At 36.4% G+C, this 19225-nt stretch overlaps 1 protein-coding gene across 8 annotated transcripts in view; it reads right to left on the bottom strand.

The window, feature by feature from the left end:
- LOC109088529 (SPRY domain-containing SOCS box protein 4-like) overlaps nucleotides 1-19225 on the bottom strand; it is an 87280-nt gene that overhangs the window by 17645 nt on the left and 50410 nt on the right. For 5 of the 8 annotated variants that reach the window (XM_042718717.1, XM_042718718.1, XM_042718720.1 and 2 more), the window contains one exon: nucleotides 3244-3377. The exons of 2 other annotated variants lie outside the window; for them this stretch is intronic. Coding sequence is in view for 1 of the 6 variants with exons in the window: in XM_042718721.1 (XP_042574655.1) it covers nucleotides 3250-3377 (128 nt within the window). In the remaining 5 variants the exon portion in view is untranslated. Of the gene's footprint in view, nucleotides 1-1734; nucleotides 3378-19225 lie in introns of those variants that run through there. One more of the 8 variants, XM_042718721.1, reaches the window with a different exon arrangement.

Raw genomic sequence — 19225 nt, forward strand, 5'->3', positions numbered from 1 at the left:
GTATTTTGTAGGGTGTTAGATATTGCTGTATTTGGCTTAGTCTTTCGGGTGGCTCGCCAATGTATTAGATTATGCTGATACATAAAACAAGTAAGCGTCACCAAGATTCTTGTGGGGAGATACATTTCTTGAAGGTAGTAGTGTGGTGTGTTAGTCTTCAAATAATCTTTACCCAAAGTTTATACCTGCTATAAATAATAAACATGAAACTGTAATCACCCACTGGGGATTCTGTGATAAACTCATTAGATATTATAATTCTATGGGACATTTGGCCATATGGGCCATCGGGTTGTATGAGCCAATTGATTCACACCTTTACAGACAGAGTGGATTGTGGATGAGGGACAGTCACAATGTAAATGCATCCCACTAAAGATAGCTGATATACAGTACATATAATCTTACCCATTTAACATTTAATACCCACTTATATATCATATATTTAGTATAAAATAATGTAATTATTAGTGCTGTCAAACAATTAATCGTGATTAATTGCATCCAAAATAAAGGTTTTTGTTTACATGATATATGTGCGTGTATTGTGTATATTTATTATGTATATATAAATAAACACTTGCACGCATATATATTTAAGAGAAATGTTTTTTATATAATAAATATATTTATATATAATATAAATTATATGAATATAAATATATACATGTAAATGTTTTCAAAATATTTACTGTATGTTTGTGTATTTGCATATACATAATAAATATACACAATACACACATATATTAGCCTATGTAAACGAAAACTTTTATTTTGGATGCAATTAATCGTACCATTAAAAACTTTGGTGTAAATATATTTGAAAGAAATCTGATGCTCACTAGACTAAAATGAAGTAAAACAGTAATATAGTGAAATGCTAAAATACAGTAATTGTGAACAGTTTTCTGTTTCTAAACCTGAATTTTCAGCAGCTGTTACTCCAGCATTCAGTGTCACATGATCCTTCAGAAATCTTTCTAATATGCTGATTTGGTGCTCAAGAATCTTTCTTATTTTTATCAACGTCGAAAACAGTGGTGCTGCTTAATATTTTAGTGTTAATGTTGATACATTCTTTTTTTTCTCCAGGATTCTTAAATGAATAGAAAATTCAAAAGAACAGCATTTATACAGCATTATAAATATCTTTAGTCACTTTTGATCAATTTAGTGCACCCTTGCTGAACATTAGTTTCTTAAAAGAAAAAAAAACAACAACAACAACAACCCTACTGACTGCAAACTTTTGAACAGCAGTGTAGTTGTGTATGTAACAATAAAAAAGCATTAGCAAATACCATAGACATAACATACTGTACAGGATAACACATTCTTACTATCCTGCCAATTCATATGAACTCTTGGTCATACTTTATTTTAAGGTCCAATTCTCGCTATTAACAAACCATTAACTACGACATTTGCCTCAATAACCTTCTAATTCGTTGCTTATTAATAGTTAGTAAGGTAGTTGTCAAGTTTAGGTCTCGAGTAGGATTAGGGATGTAGAATATGGTCATGCAGAATATGTGCTTTATAAGTACTAATAAACAGCCAAAATGTTAATAATAGGCATGCTAATAAGCAACTAGATAATAGTGAGAATTGGTCTCTAGACTAAAGTGTTACCAAATTCTTATTATTTTGCATTAGACTAGACTAAATCTGACTATACTGATCTTTTACAGCTGCTTTTTATCTATTTTATAATTTTCTTGTCCTTCAGCATCTCTGAATTATCTTCATTTGAGGGTCTTTTGCAAAAATTGACAGAGTATATGCAATAATTGTGATGAATGTGATTAATCAACATATCATGTAGTTTTATTCAATTGAAAATGTTAAGGGTTTTTTAGGTGAATGACTGAGTGATTAAGAACACAAGGGAGGTCTGGATTACTGAAAGCACCTGCGGTTAGTGACTGTTTAAAAGCCTCCCACGAACCAGAGTAGAGCATGAGAAGAGTGATCCAATTCTTCACAGATTTAGGTTAGATAATACTTTTCAGCCTCAGACAGTGATAGAGTGGGAGTCAGACAGGAGAGAGAGAGAAATGTGGGAAATGAGGGAACTCTCAGAAGAACGCTAGCCGAGGAAAAGAAGTGGTGTTATGTAAATAGGCCCTTCTGTGCTCAAGAATGCATGTTTTTATTCAATGAGAACGCTGAAACACATCTGGGCATATTCTGTCTCAGAAGAAAAAAACAAACAAAAAAAACTGTCGACATCATCATTCTCATTCACTTGGCTTTTATTCACATTTCAAATATGCTAACGCTAGCAAGATCTTTACATTCCACCGTGTGCCTCTGAAAAACCAGACTTCTATTTAAGCGTTCAGACAGAATAATAATAATATTAATAATAATAAAAGCAGCATCCCAGTTTAAAATAGAAATCCATATGTGATGAGTGTATGATAAGTGTTCGATATCTATGTGCTCACTCGCACATACCTTAGTTCATTAAAAAGGAACTCGAACCTGATAAATAAAATTAAAAGGTAGCCAAACATCTTGATAAAATCATCATCATCAACTGAAATCTCACACTGACAATAAAATCAGATAGAAAAGTGACTCAGGCCCACAGAGAACAAAAAGAAGTGAAATCCGTATATGATTGTTGGTCATTTCCATGCGTACGTGCATGAATGTCCTCAGGAATACACATCCATCCCAGACAAAAAAGGGAAAATGGTTGCTGTCAGTCATGTAACCATCCCGTGATGTTCCTGTGTGCAGGTACTGCAACTTCCAGGGCTTGTTTCTTCCTCTGAGGCTCCTGTGTAGCAGATTTTGATTCGGGAGGCGGCTAAACCCCACCTGCGGCCGGCTCGGTCTCCTCTGTCCAATGACTGTGCTCTGCAGGCTTCACACCCAGGGAAAGAGGAACGATTATTTCTGTGGGCTTTCAAAGGCATCCCAAGGTTAATGTGCTTCCTGTTGAATTCTCCAGGGCGAGACGTACACCTGGAGGCGCTGCAGGTCTGCTGCACTGCCGCCGCTCTAGCCTTGCGTCACACTGTCCCCCGAGTTTCTTCCAAAGCCATCAATAATTTAAACAACTCATAAAGAAGGAAATAAAAACGGAAAAACAAACAAACAAAAAAAACTAACTTAAGATTTCACCAATGAGCCACAATGTAAACATTTTCCCTCTGTGGCCTGATGGTGGCGCTATAGTAGCGCCTCAGGCTTCCTTGCTGTGTCCATGTGTGCGTCTCTATGTGAGGGCCCGCGCTCTCACTGGTACTGGAGGTAATTCTTCAGAGACTGGGGCAAAGGCAATGTTTCGATCTCCTGTAGACGCTCTCGTCCCAGAGCCAGCCGCGCTGCACGTCGACACAGGTCCATCAGAGGGAGAGGCTCCGCTGGAGAGAGACAAAAACATCTGTTAGAACTGGATTTAAAAAGGAAAAATTCTAATGTGCACAGATTGAAGGCAACATAATTGTCTGTTGAGACCAAAACAAAGTTAAAATGCAAGTCTTTTAAGTGATAGTTCATTCAAAAGATGAAAATTCTGTCATCATTAAACCCCCTCATTTTGTCCCAAGCGTCAAAAAAAGCACCATATAAGTATCATTAATGTGTCCACACAAGTGAATACAATACAATACAAATTGTGTGAGATGTTAATGCTAGAACCGCTTTGAGTCAATGAGTTAAATTTGAGAAGCAAACAAGTCCAATTCATGAACAACTTATTTAGACTGATTCCTTAAAGCAGTTCAGGTGATTCATTTCACAAGATCTCCAAAAAAAAAAAAAAAAAAAGAGAGATGGTTACACAGCATATGCACAGGTCCTTCTCAAAAAATTAGCATATTGTGAAAAAGTTCATTATTTTCCATAATGTAATGATAAAAATTAAACTTTCATATATTTTAGATTCATTGCACACCAACTGAAATATTTCAGGTCTTTTATTGTTTTAAAAACTGATGATTTTGGCATGCAGCTCATGAAAACCCAAAATTCATATCTCAAAAAATTAGCATATCATGAAGAATGGTTCTCTAAACGAGCTATTAACCTAATCATCTGAATCAACTAATTAACTCTAAACACCTGCAAAAGATTCCTGAGGCTTTTAAAAACTCCCAGCCTGGTTCATTACTCAAAACTGCAATCATGGGTAAGACTGCCGACCTGACACCCTCAAGCGAGAGGGTAAGACACAGAAAGAAATTTCTGAACGAATAGGCTGTTCCCAGAGTGCTGTATCAAGGCACCTCAGTGGGAAGTCTGTGGGAAGGAAAAAAGTGTGGCAAAAAACGCTGCACAACGAGAAGAGGTGACCGGACCCTGAGGAAGATTGTGGAGAAGGACCGATTCCAGACCTTGGGGGACCTGCGGAAGCAGTGGACTGAGTCTGGAGTAGAAACATCCAGAGCCACCGTGCACAGGCGTGTGCTTTTGAACCAGAAACAGTGGCAGAAGCGCCTGACCTGGACTACAGAGAAGCAGCACTGGACTGTTGCTCAGTGGTCCAAAGTACTTTTTTCGGATGAAAGCAAATTTTGCATGTCATTCGGAAATCAAGGTGCCAGAGTCTGGAGGAAGACTGGAGAGAAGGAAATGCCAAAATGCCTGAAGTCCAGTGTCAAGTACCCACAGTGAGTGATGGTCTGGGGTGCCATGTCAGCTGCTGGTGTTGGTCCACTGTGTTTTTTATCAAGGGCAGGGTCAATGCAGCTAGCTATCAGGAGATTTTGGAGCACTTCATGCTTCCATCTGCTGAAAAGCTTTATGTAGATGAAGATTTCGGTTTTTTAGCACGACCTGGCACCTGCTCACAGTGCCAAAACCACTGGTAAATGGTTTACTGACCATGGTATTACTGTGCTCAATTGGCCTGCCAACTCTCCTGACCTGAACCCCATAGAGAATCTGTGGGATATTGTGAAGAGAAAGTTGAGAGACGCAAGACCCAACACTCTGGATGAGCTTAAGGCCGCTATCGAAGCATCCTGGGCCTCCATAACACCTCAGCAGTGCCACAGGCTGATTGCCTCCATGCCACGCCGCATTGAAGCAGTCATTTCTGCAAAAGGATTCCCGACCAAGTATTGAGTGCATAACTGAACATAATTATTTGAAGGTTGACTTTTTTCTGTATTAAAAACACTTTTCTTTTATTGGTCGGATAAAATATGCTAATTTTTTGAGATTTTGGGTTTTCATGAGCTGTATGCCAAAATCATCAGTATTAAAACAATAAAAGACCTGAAATATTTCAGTTTGGTGTGCAATGAATCTAAAATATATGAAAGTTTAATTTTTATCATTACATTATGGAAAATAATGAACTTTTTTACAATATGCTAATTTTTTGAGAAGGACCTGTATATGCATATATCATGAACAATTCATTCTTTTAAATGGGATATTTTCAATGAATCACTTGATCTGGTTCATGGATTTTTTTTCCCCCTTCACAAACTGGACCAATTTCACAAACAAATTATTAAGACCGATTCTGTAACCCAGATCAGTTGATTCATTGAAATTCAACTCAAAAGAATTTGTTCACAAACTGGACCAACACATGAACAAAATATTGAGATGGATTCTGTGAACCATTCTGTGACGTCATTTGTGCGCGCCATTCAACAACGAAAACAAAGAACAACAACGTTAACAACAGGAGGATGGAGGACGCTGTGATCGGAGCTGTGTTTTTGTTGTGTCTCGCAGGTTTAACAATAATGGACATGTAATGTTGATGTATACGTAAAGTGACTGAAAGAACGGAAAGGAGGACTAAGATTCTCCAATGACAACTGGCAGTGCTACATTTGCTACAAGTGCATGCACTTCAGCATCCGTCCATCTATCCCTGTTCTCCATACTTGCGAAAGAAGTTGACAAAATCTTTACAGTATGTGTACATGGCTTTTTAAACCATGGCCAAAAAGTGGGTAGTTGCACAATTAGTTCTGGTACTATGAAAAGGTTCCTGCGGTGCGAAGGCCCGTTTGTAAACCGAAAAAAAGACCAGTGCAATTCTTTAAAATTTATCATTTCGTGTTTCACAGAAAAATGACAGTCATACAGGTTTGGAACTGTATGAAGGTGAGTAAATGGTGACTGGATTTTCATTTTACGGTTAAACTGTTCCTTTAAAAGATCCAGTGTGTGATCCACCGTGTGATTCAGTGTGTGTTTGGGCATCTTGCTCCTCTACATAAGTTGACAGAGCACTTCAGTAATGGATGGATCTTGCCGCTGGAGCTCGGTATCCATCAATAGAGCCGCTGCCTCACAGAGGAGTCTCCTGCCACCCATCTGCTTTGAGTCGGCCACTGCTCCAGCCAAGATTTCATACAGACAAAAACAGCCATGTCTCCATCTGAACAAGATGCCACATCTCCTCTGTTGACCATCAGGTCTTTATCAGGACCTGGGCTGATTTGACTAATCAGATCACAAGGATGGCTGCAAGAGTCAGAGCCCGTTCCCTCCAGCCGGCCAATCAGAGTAAGAATTTGTGACAGGCTAATGGTTAGTAGTAAGTGTATGTGTGGCTAACAATCAAAAGAGGAATAGTTATACAGCTGCACTGGCACAATGCAAGCACCCACATTGAATATTTATAGCTGTGATGGAGTCCCACACAGAACAATTCGTGAGTTGTCTTCCTCCATCCTGGCTGCTGAACTGAAGGAATAAACATTGTAATGCCCTCACATAATGCAGATTTTCACCACAACAAGAAGTTAAAATTAAACAATGGATCCCTATGGAGCCCTTCACACAGAATGAAATGATTTAATGGCACAAAGCGATGGTTTCCCAAGTTTAAGTTGTTGTTTGTCAAATCGAAATTTCGTCTTGCACTCAGTGAGAGTGAATACTTTTAATGCACATTTCTGTGCTTCCAGCGTCACGAAACAGAATAGCAAAAATGTTTTCAGCATTCCAACAAAAATCCTCATCAACACTGCCAAACATCTACCACTTTCTTAAAGTTAATATTTAAATGCAGCACTGTTAGTAAATCTCTAACACTTTTCCATTCAGTATTTGTTATTGTTGTTGCATAATGATTGATACACTGTATATGGATAATAATAGCAATCATAATCATAATGAATATTAGCATTATTTTTCATAACTATTATTATTATTAAATGTTACTATATATTATTAAATATTTTTCTAAAATTAATTATAATTATACCAAAATATAATTTTCTAAGGCCTACAATCACTTTCAGTGATTCTGAATGCTTTAATTGTATAAATATTTTATAATAATGTATAATTTATGTTGCTGTATAATGTCTGATAAACTGTAATAATAATAATAATAATTGTTAATAATATTATAATTATTGCTATAATATAATTATTTTGCATTAAATATTTTTCTACAATTATGTCATTATACACATATTTTATGTGTCTGGCCAAAATCAAGTATTTGAGAGACTGGTAGAATATTAAAAACATTATTGCTGTTAAATCAATTAATTGCAATTAATCACATCTTTGAAATAAAACTGTTTACAAAATATATATGTGTGTACTGTGCATATATGTACGCTTTGCGTCGGTGTCCTGATCACCCTGTTGGGGTTTATTCTGAGATAACAACCAGCTGGATGTACATTATCCTGCTTATTACATGGCTACTTGCCACATAAGTAAATAATTAGACACAAAATATTGATTTGAGTTGAAATATTTGAACGCAAAGCTTCCGTGAACACAGCAGTTGCGAGCAAGCGGCAAATTCAAACTAGATGGACATTTAAGGGAAATGGTGCAGTCAAACCACTTATTACATAACATTTCACCAAACAAATAATTAAGACAATAAAAGAATTAAAACAAAAATGTTTTAAAACCTTACCAGTTTGTTAGTTCTCCTTAAATCCATTACAGCGTACAAAACAATCATAGCAAAATGGCAGCAGCTGCATTTGTATGAAACGAGAGTGAGTCCGAGATACTAGGATGACATAATTAAATAATTGTACACCATTTTGAATCGAGTTTTAATATTTTATTAGCTAAACAAACACAAAGCTTCCAACAAGAAAAAATAGTTCAAGCAAGAGTACAGCGCCGACTGTTGTTACCCGGATGAGCCTGTGTTATTAGCTTTTACCGGTTGTTAATCAAGGGATAACATACCTCAGAATGTCACGACTGACCAATCAGAATCAAGTATTCCACAGAGCCATGTAATAAAACTGTATATATATATATATATAAATACAAATGTGTGTGTATATAGGATTTATATTACATATAATTATATATTACATATGTTTCTTAAATATACACGTGTGTATTTATACATATACACATATAAATATACACAGTTCACACACATATTATGTAAACACAAAGTTTTATTTCAGATGCGATTAATCTCGATGAATTGATTTGACAGCACCAAAAATATACTGTACATCTTTCAACAGTGTTGCCACCACAATAATGATGCATAATCCAGTAGCTAATGAAAGGTCTAATTAAATCAAAGCAGACTGAAAATATTACTTTCTGATAGCAGTGAAACACCTACTTCCTTCTAAACATATTCAATAAGAGTCCGGCACATCTCATAAAGAGGCAGATGGCAAGTGTAGATGGGTTCCAGCTGTACCCAGTGGGCGGGTGTGGGACAGGGATGAGTGAGCGAGAGAGAGAGCGAGAGAAGGGCGACTGACAGTCAGGGTCAGAAGTGACAGATGGATCAAAGCACAGACTTAGTGCTCTACTGCAGTAAATTGGAATAATTTTACATTTCCAGCCCACGTATGAACACGCAAAGGCCAGCAAGCTCAAGGTTAGACTGAAGACTGTAATCACGTCAGTGAAATACACAACACACACGGTGACCTGTCACTCGCTGTGATCCTCAGGCTGCTCCCCGTCGCTACTCAATCACATTAAAGCACTGCCTACAAGCTGTATACGGCAACAAATCATACTGATGTGAGTTATACACAATAAATGCCATTACATGGCTCGGATATGTCAATCTGATTCCATTGTGTGTGTTATCAGACTCTAGGAACAACATAATAAAATGGCTGATAAAACAGACTACAGCAGTTCATGCTGGGAGAATTTGGTTTTCTTCCCACACAGCAGCAGTCAGATTGATCTCCACATGACACACACACACACAGCCTAGCTCATACACATAAATCTATATAACTACAGTATATGGTTAAACTGTTCTTCTAAAAACAGGTAAATGATAAACGAGTTAGGAAAAAGCAAAAAGGTCTGATAGCACTATTGAGCATTTCTAGTGCAAATTTACTACATATTATACTACATATACTACATATAAATTTCCATCATAAAAAAATATAGTTAAAAATAAAAACAAAATAGTTTTTTAAATAAATAGTTATTATTAAATAATTTATGTAAACTATTTAATGAAAAGTTTTTGGGTATTTAAGATTTTTTTAACTAAATGGTAACGCAAATAAAATTAGCCTTAAAAAAAGACTTGACCTTTTATTAAAACTATTATAATATCTTAAATATAAATAATAATAATAATAATAATAATAATAATAATAATAATAATAATTTCTTCCACAGAACGAATGATGCCATTTCCTTTTTTTTCATGACAGTTCAGGGATGGGGCGAGTGATTTAATCTATGATACATTCATATTAACTGTTGACATTGTTAGCAGACAAATTAAATAAATTGTTGAGAGAGTGAAGTGTTTTAAGAAGTCTAACTTCTAAAAGTAACGGACTAAAGGTGCCCTTAGCTGGAGAAACACGCCTTCATTATTCAGTCATTACAGTCTGTCTAAAACTACTGTGAGTGATGGCTCTCCGGTGACTGCGTCCATGCAAACCATTCCGCTCCTCTACGACCACTAATAAAACACAATAAATATGTGATACATGGGAGCCCTTTTTCGAACTTCCATGTTTAACAAATTGTCAAGCTCCAGCACGTCTCTGACTCCTCCATTAGACTCCCAATTAATGAGTTCTGGTGCAGAAGAGGAGAGAGAACTGCATCTATTTCAGTCCGACACAGTTTTATGATCATTATTACTGTTCCAAAAAGCAATTTCTTGTGGTTGCAAGACAAGCAATGGGATTCGTATGGTAAATATCAAAGCATTACATTTTGTAAAATCCAATTAATTCACCCTCTGTACTCAGCGGGGGTGCCGCAGCCTCAAAAGGGGGGTCTGACACTTTCTACGACCTGCGCCAGGGCACGTGGAACCTTCTGGAAAAGCTTTGCACCAGGTTACAGAAAGCAGCCTGAGAGGAAATGTTCTTGGAGATCAAACCCAACTGTGTAATTTGATTAAATCATTGTGAACAGATTATTGTCTACAGCTGATTAATTGAAAGATTTGCGTAGTCATGTCTAGAGGCCTGTGATCCTCCCACAGAACGAGCGAGTACACAAGCGATCATTACAGCATAACACCCAAACCAACCGCAGCTCCGCCTGGATGAACTCTCTCTGATGTGGGTTTTGCGTTGCGGCTCAAACATCGACTCAATAATCATTCCACCCCAAGCAATTCATTATTAAAATGAGATCTGGGATTTTTTATGAAAGCAGACTCAAAAAATGCTGCTTTGGTAATGATGACGCTCAACCGTAAATTATCCACTTAGCTAAATCAGGCGGAACACCCAGGTAATTAGGTGTAGATGTACTCAGAGCTTAGTTCATCATGTACTCCCAACCTCGTATTAAAACACACTGTTGTGGCTGCGGTCATGATGGAGGCTTTACTGCCCTTGAACGTGGTGACTCATAAAACTCACGTTCATTAATAATTCAGTTATGTAACAGGGGATTTTACTATACTTAGGCAGGTCAAGTATTTGACTAAGCTTAATGCTAGTTATACTTCAGAACATGAAGTTTAACGGCAAACAACAGGACCTGCATGTTTCCAGGAATGCACACGTGTCTGTATGAGGTTTTGTGCTGTACAGCATGTAATCTGTCTTACAGCAGAGAGTGGAACAAACAAACCTGCTGAAACATGCTGAACACAGGCACTGAACCATAAATGTGAAGCAGTGCCATTTTTCTTCTAGAAATACAGTATGCAGTAGGCTCCTTTCTGATTCTTTATTTGATGTGAAAGATGACACCTGGACACTACTTACTAAATTAAACACAAATTAAACATAGTGAGGTCATGTAACAACAATGTAGCATGTAATGCTTGGAACAGGATACCACCATAGTACTTGTATATCATGCAAATTTACTGTATCAGTGGATTACCTGCATGACCAACTAAAGGTCCACAATGCAATGCATAGACTTAAATTACAAACAGTAAGACAAATACAATGTAATAAAGATACAAATGAAATAAGCAGTGTTTTAACTCTTTCAGGTAGTTAACAGTAGTTCAAATAAGAAATTGAATAATTGAATTTTTTGTACGATTAAAATGTATGACATAGACAACAGCAGGAATATTAAACTGCTGTCACTTTAAGACCTAATGCACATATCTGATATATTGACACCAAAGGCATCTAATTTCTTTTCCAACTGTTTACCTTCACAAAATTACATTATTTTGTGTGTATTTGACCAATTTGTGTGCCAAGATTCAAGTACTGGAATTTTTTTATTTTATTTATTTTTTTACAGCTTATGGTGCTTAACGTTAACATCAAGTATGCTTTATTTACTTATTCATGGATGTTTCTTTATTGTGATAATGTGTCAATAACTTTCAGCAAACCTGAGCTGCACAGTTATATGTATATTCCGCAAATGTATCTCTATTGATAAACAGTTTTAGACTGTCACCATGATATATATTTTTATGTGACAGATGAACTGAAAACTATATCAACCATGATTTTTAATTAGCTCTATGTTTTTTCAGAAAATATTTTTTTTTTAAGAAAACTGGATTAAAAATAATAAAATATTTCTGAGATAATAGCTTGCCATGAACTGAACACGCAGGATGAGGTCATAAGTTCATTAGTCTCCGGTCCCAGAAGCTGTAATTTTCCACTGGAAGTACTCCTTAAAAGGTCAGCAGTGATGCAGTGTTCATGAGATGCTGTGGGCTAGTCTTTTAAAGCACAGTCTAACTCTTTCTGACTGTCTATGTCTATAGTTCCTCCCCTGAGGCAGTGACCTGTACACAGATTCACACAGTGAGGTCAGCATGCCTGACCCCTGCAGCTTTTAAAGATATGAACTCTCTATGAGCATGGTGGACAGCCAAAAGGTGAAAAAAAATTTACGATGACCAACATTTGCTCAGAAGCAACCTGATGACTGAACCATTATGTTTCAATTAGTTGAATCAATCGACCAGCTCAACTGCATCCAGTGATGGTGCTGTAGGGAATTTATATCAGCGTACAGAAATGAAAATGTTTCAGACATTCCCTCAGAGAGCTCCAGACCAGAATCTTCCGGAAGATAAGAATGTCAACATTTTACATAGCAAGAAATCCTCAGAAATAACAGCTGCTCTGAGACCAAGTTTGGCTCCCTGTTTAAACCTATATGACTCTTCTATTTCGAAAAATATTTTGAAGATATTTGATAAAAACAAAAAAACAAAAGAGGCCTGAAATATTAATTTTTGACCATATGTAACTGAAGTGACTGGCGTACAATGTTGTTTTGGACCCTATAAAAAAACAAAAAACAAAACAATAAACCATCAGCCTGTTGTTCAGATCTGCCAAGCATTATAAAGCTTTTAAGCAATATTAAAATGTCATTTTGAATCTGTTATTGCATTAGGTATTTTTTTACTATTCACAATGTTTTACAGAGCCTTTAGAGGCCAGCAAATCCAAGACGCATCACTCGGATCCATTACAGGCATTGCGGATCCCCATGTTGTTTTGGACCCCATAGACTTTCAATGTATGGACAGCTGAAACATTCTTAAATATATTCAAATTTATCAGAATTTTCAGAAAACTATCCCTTATATATATATATATATATATATATATAAATAAAACACTAAACCATCAGCCTGTTGTTCAGATCTGCCAAGCATTATAAAGCTTTTAAGCAATATTAAAATGTCATTGTGAATCTGTTATTGCATTAGGTATTTTTTTACTATTCACAATGTTTTACAGAGCCATTAGAGGCCAACAAATCCAAGACACATCACTCGGATCCGATTCAGGCATTGCAAATCCCCATCTACATGCAGAATGACCACCACGTTTTCACACAGTCAGCAAAATGGACTGTAGCCGAATATTGATCGTGGCAGATGCCAGACGCCCATCCCCAGCTTCATTCCCTGAATCCATCCGGCGGAATTTGCCGCTCAACACAGCTGGACTTTGGATGAGATTAAAGGCTGCGAATGACCGAGTGGACGCAGCAGGGTTTGGGGAGGCCAGGTAAACAGCTTTGTCATGATGACAGGGGGTTGCAGAGGGCAGGGCACATGGGGAGGGAAACTCTCTAGCAGGAATGGATAGTTTTGTAATAGACAGATTCATCATAGACTGGACTTGTGTCCAGAAACGGGCTCCGACGGATGGCAGAACCTCCTTTTTGGAACCTCGATACAATATCCAGACAGGATGTAATGGAGCCAGACTTAGAAAACTGACCGGGCATTTTTATGAAATGTGCAATACGTGTTTCAGTCAGCACTGAATGCTAACACAGGGCCTGTTTAGTTTAAAACTGCAACTTTAATCAAAGACACACTGTATAAACAATACAGAGCAACTGAGATATACATAAACACACACAGGCACACGTGTAGTAGCCAGATACACACCATCCGCCCACAGATTCCCAACAGCACTCAGACAAAGTTGGAAGCACAAGTTTATATTTCCCAGTAGTCTCTGAGCAGCAGAGAAACAGAGACTCAGATACAGAGATCCAAATGTGTCTTGAAGTTTCAATGACTAATCCACAACATTCTGTATGTAGATAATGGAAATATAAGATGTAGAAACTCATTTGGAGCTAATTTAAAAAGATAGTTCATCCAGAAATGAAAATTCTGTCATCATTTACTCACCCTCACGTTGTCCCAAACCATTATAAATCACTTTCTTCTGAGAAACACCAAAGGAGATATTTAGAAAAATGTCAGAGATATGATGGCTTTATGTGAGGAACAGACGTATTCACTGGAAACCTTGCCTTTAAAAAAATAGCTTGATGGCTGTGGTCGCCATTAAATTTCATTGCATGTAAAAGAGCAGCTTGGACAATCTGTTGTAAATTTCTCCTTTTGTATTCCTCAGAAGAAATTACTTCAGGTTACATTCAGGTTTCAAAAGAAGTGAGGATGACTAATAGCAGAATTTTCATTTTTGGTTTGTTTATTCCACTTTTTCCTAGCATAACTTGAAAAAAGCATTAATAAAGGGTACAATTAAACAGTAATGCATTAAGCAGACATGATCTCAAAAGGACAAATTAGCACCAAGACCCATGACAGCCGTAATTCACAACTTCAAATATACCAGATCAGCAAACCATTAATATGCCCCAGCAGGAAAATTGACTTTTAGACACTCAGATAATAGTCAATTTAGGACATAAATGAGTCACTACATGCTAATGTCTGCCGCAGATAATGAATCACGGGGCGCAGCGGGAATAGCGGGCGTCCTCTCTCTGTGGACCCATGGCTATAAATGAACAGAACCAGAAGCAAATTCAAAGCTTCCCACTTTCATTATTCTAAATCAGGAAACTCTGAATGATTCAGATATTAATTCTGCACCTTACTCATTAGCATTACAATTTTATTGCTTTCTTCCAGAGAGGGGTGGGCTAACTTAAAATAGCCTTTCCCGCTGAGCAACAAAGGTGAGTATGGAACACCCACTGTGTGTGAGCTTAGAGAGGGGAACAGAGATTCGTGTTTGATTGCTTTGGGATTGCGTTTGAGTAGTATACAGATCAAGATTCAAGAGTCACCTTCAGAGAATTATGAGTGTGCGGTTTCCCCTCAGTGCCACAGTGGGACAAATCCATATTCAGTCTTTAACGTTTCCCATCAGCCTCGTACAATTCTGTACTACCCAAGGCCCAGTATGAGCTTCTGAGAAATCAAATGTTGGCTGTTTGAAATTCTCCCAAAATTATCATCAGGCCATTTTTATTGTTGTGCTCTAAACCATCACTGCTATTAATAATAGACTACAATGGACCATTACTGTTTCCTGTTCTTTTTTGCCACATTTGAGTGTTTCTTTCTGCATGATTAACCTTGGTAAACAATGTACATCAAATACCAAGGGAGAAAATCTTTAAAGCATTAAATTCAGATCAATACCAAAATAACTAAAGTCCTGGGTGGATTCTTCCATTTTGTACTGAACGCTTCACTTGCTTGCTTTCCTGAGCACTGCAAGCAATATCGCACAATAGCAATGACTTTGGATCACGAGAGAATGGGCAGCATTTCATGGAATCATGCATTATGCAGCACTAATGCAAGTTTTATGTGGTCGTTACACATGAAGGCCCGTGTGAGTCTCAGTGCAGTAATGGCTCTGGCTGAGATGGAGCGTAAGAAGAGTGATACGGTCACCCTAGCCTTCAAATGCCTCACTTGGTGAGCCATACTGTACATACAACTGATTACATCTTACATCTGTGCTGTTAGAATACTGTTTTATAAGGATCATCAAGTGACCAGCCACAGTAAGCTGATGCAAGCATGAAGGTTTAAAGTTCAAATTGCAAGCATGACTTCACTGTAGTGATTGGTGATATTTAAAAAATCAAAGCAATGACACACCTTTGGAAGTGTGTGTTGTGCACTTAGAATATTTCTAAAAATATCTCAAAATGTAGTGAATTGTCTACAGAGCATTTATGAGCATCATAAACTGAAGTGTTATTTAGTAATAAAGCCCTTTAAAATTACAATGAAGGCCAAAGTTTATTGTTTTATGCTTTACATAGAAAGCATAAAACACAGACAACAATCATAACATCACATCATACAATCATGTGCACTCCTGACTCAAACACTATTCTAAATCATGATTATGCTGCCTTTTAAGATAATTAAGAATCTTAGATTGATCTTTGAAAAATATCAAAAACTGATAAATGATCTTTCAATCAATTCCAAAAAGTTTCAATGAAAATAGTTTAATGTAATTAAAAATGATTAAATTTAAATGCTAATTGGAAACTGAAATAAGCTTAAGTTAAAGTACTAAAATTAAAAAAACTACATTAAATATAATAATAAAAAAAGACAAAATCACATCATAAAATCACTAAAACTTAAACTAAAATAATAATGAAAACTAAAAATGTAAAAATAAAACCTAATTCAAAACATTAATAAATATTGTATGTCGTTTAAGTCTGGTGCATAAAGTACACGGATGCATTAGACCAAATAAAGCAGCAATCAGCAAAAACCCGCTGGCACTGGCAGAGAAGGTCTGTGCAATATTAGCCATAATAAATGAAGCAGCATATACTCATACAAAACCCAGACAAGCTGTCAAGCGCTTACCAGCTTGACATTTAGTGGCATTCACCTTGACAAATGGCTTACACTTTAAATCTCTGAGAGAGGTGTTCCTAACTTCCTAACCACACCAGTAGGGCTCTGTAGATGTGGCTGTTATCTGTGACCTTGCCATAGTAATGCCAGATTTGATTTATGACAGATGTATAATTCAAATACAAGTGTATAATGCCCATGGGAGGGAGTACACTAGGGAAGGGAAGCTTCATGAAGGCCCTTTACCCAAAAATAAAAATACTGTCATCATTTTGTAACCAAAATGTTGACAGTAGCCATTGACTTCCAAGAAATACTACAGAAGTCAATTGCTACCGTCAACTGTTTCATTACCAACATTCTTCAAAATATCTTCTTTTATGTTCCACAGAAGAAATAAAGCCATACAGATTTAGAATGAAGATTAAGTAAATGATGACAGAATTTTCATTTTGGTTGACTATCCCTTTAAAAATACATTGAAAAATGTGTCATTTTCTAGAAGCTGTATTACTGTATAACATGTTTCACTTTATTTTTAAGCCATAGATAGCAAACAAAGGCTAAAGTGCATTTTGGCACAATGATTAATCCTTTACTGGATGAATCAGAAACCATTAGAGTTTACACTACAAATGTGAACATTTTGGACCCTGTTTATACCTGTATTCAGCGCTGACTACTCATGATCCGATAATCTGAGACGGATGTTAATACCAGATGTTAACAGTCTGGGGAAATATCCAGGAAACTGCACTGAAACATAGAGGCATGACACAAAACAGGACTGTGTGTGTGTTTAAATGTACTGTAAGTATGTGTGTGTTACTGGGGGAGGTGAGGAACACAAGGAGTGTGTGACTGTGAGAGCCATATTATTTTGAAGAGGATTATATGCGGCTTCATATTTGAGTCCCCTATAGGAACAACACAAAGATGTGAAATTCAAGACACTGCACCACATATACCCAAGAAATAACATATTTGTCACCACATACCGAGAAATACAAAACTCTAAAGTCAAGTCCTGATGCACACTATACACTCAGGAGAGGAAATAAAATACAAATATTAGATAAATAAACGTAAATTTAAATGAAAATTAGAAACTGAAATAAGTTTAATTCTGAGTACTAAAATTGCCAAAAATAAAAATGAATTAAAAAATAAATAGATATATTAACTTGACAAAGGCACATGAGTACTAAAACTCTCTATGTTTCAAATTGCAAGCATGACTTCACTGTAGTGATTGGTGATATTTTAAAAATCAAGGCAATGATGCACCTTTGGAAGTGTGTGTTGTGCACTTAGAATATTTCTAAAAATATCTCAAAATGTAGTAAATTGTCTACAGAGCATTTATAAGCATCATAAACTGAAGTGTTATTTAGTAATAAAGCCCTTTAAAATTACAATGAAGACCAAAGTTTTATTGTTTTAAGCTTTACATAAAAAGCATAAAACACAGACAACAATCATAACATCACATCATACAATCATGTGCACTCCTGACTCAAACACTATTCTAAAATCATGATTATGCTGCCTTTTAAGATAATTAAGAATCTTAGATTGATCTTTGAAAAATATCAAAAACTGATAAATGATCTTTCAATCAATTCCAAAAAGTTTCAATGAAAATAGTTTAATGTAATTAAAAATGATTAAATTTAAAGATCATTTATTCATCTAATATATATTTACTTGACAAAGGCACATGAGTACTAAAACTACAATAAAATAGAATAAAAATAAAGGCCAATTCAAAATATTACAAGAATACTATAATAGTATATACATAATACTAAGATATAAGAAAACAATACAGTCTGGGGTTGAATTTACTAAAAAATTGTATCACTTCAGTGCCAAATTTCGAGGCATGTTTGTGCCTTTATCCAATTTGTATCATTTCTCTGAGCTAAAACAATGCAGACAGTATGTCCAAATAAACCCCCACTAATAGTGAATTGTGAAACTGAATTCCTCCCTCAAAACTGAAGACACTGATTTTTGAATTATACATACAGTAAAGGTTAAATTCTTGCTTTCACACACACACACACACACACACACACAGCTGGAGGGTACAGCAACACTTTAACACTCCAAAAAAGCAGCTCTCCTTTAAAGTTTATCATGAAGTAAAAAAAAAAAAAACCTCTCCAAAGAGAGTGCGAACTCAGAGCAGTGCATGCTGGGATATAACTGCCATGTGTCTTAGCTCAGAGCTACACCTACAGATATTCCTTCCTTACTCCTCTCATATCCTCTTTTCATCTCTTCTCTCCTCGACTCAAACCAAGAAGATTTTTCCCTCCTAAAGAAGTGAGTCATTCAAACTCAGATGCCATCGCTCCTCCGCCAGGCCTCTGTTTACAGATCAATTCACTTGGCCTTTCACGTGGTGTGCAGATCCTCCTCTGGGGTGAGTTTAAATAAGTTACTGCAATACTGAGAGGCAAGTGACTGTAAAGAAACAGGGAAGTGAGCAGAGGAACAAAACAGCACTAAAACACATTTTAAATACCACAACAATGCCACGAGTTCTTAAAATGAGGCAGCATGACTGTTAGACAATCATTTATCAGCTACGATTTAGAAAACTCACTCATAGAGTGCTAAATTACTCATAAAAACACAACACTACAGTAAAACACAACATTTACTGCTCTTGGTAACAGTTATTGCACACAAATATGTGGTTCCAAGCTGTAAGTCTGGAACATA

This window comes from Cyprinus carpio, chromosome B2 (assembly GCF_018340385.1).
Source record: "Cyprinus carpio isolate SPL01 chromosome B2, ASM1834038v1, whole genome shotgun sequence".
Taxonomy (NCBI): Eukaryota; Metazoa; Chordata; class Actinopteri; order Cypriniformes; family Cyprinidae; genus Cyprinus; species Cyprinus carpio.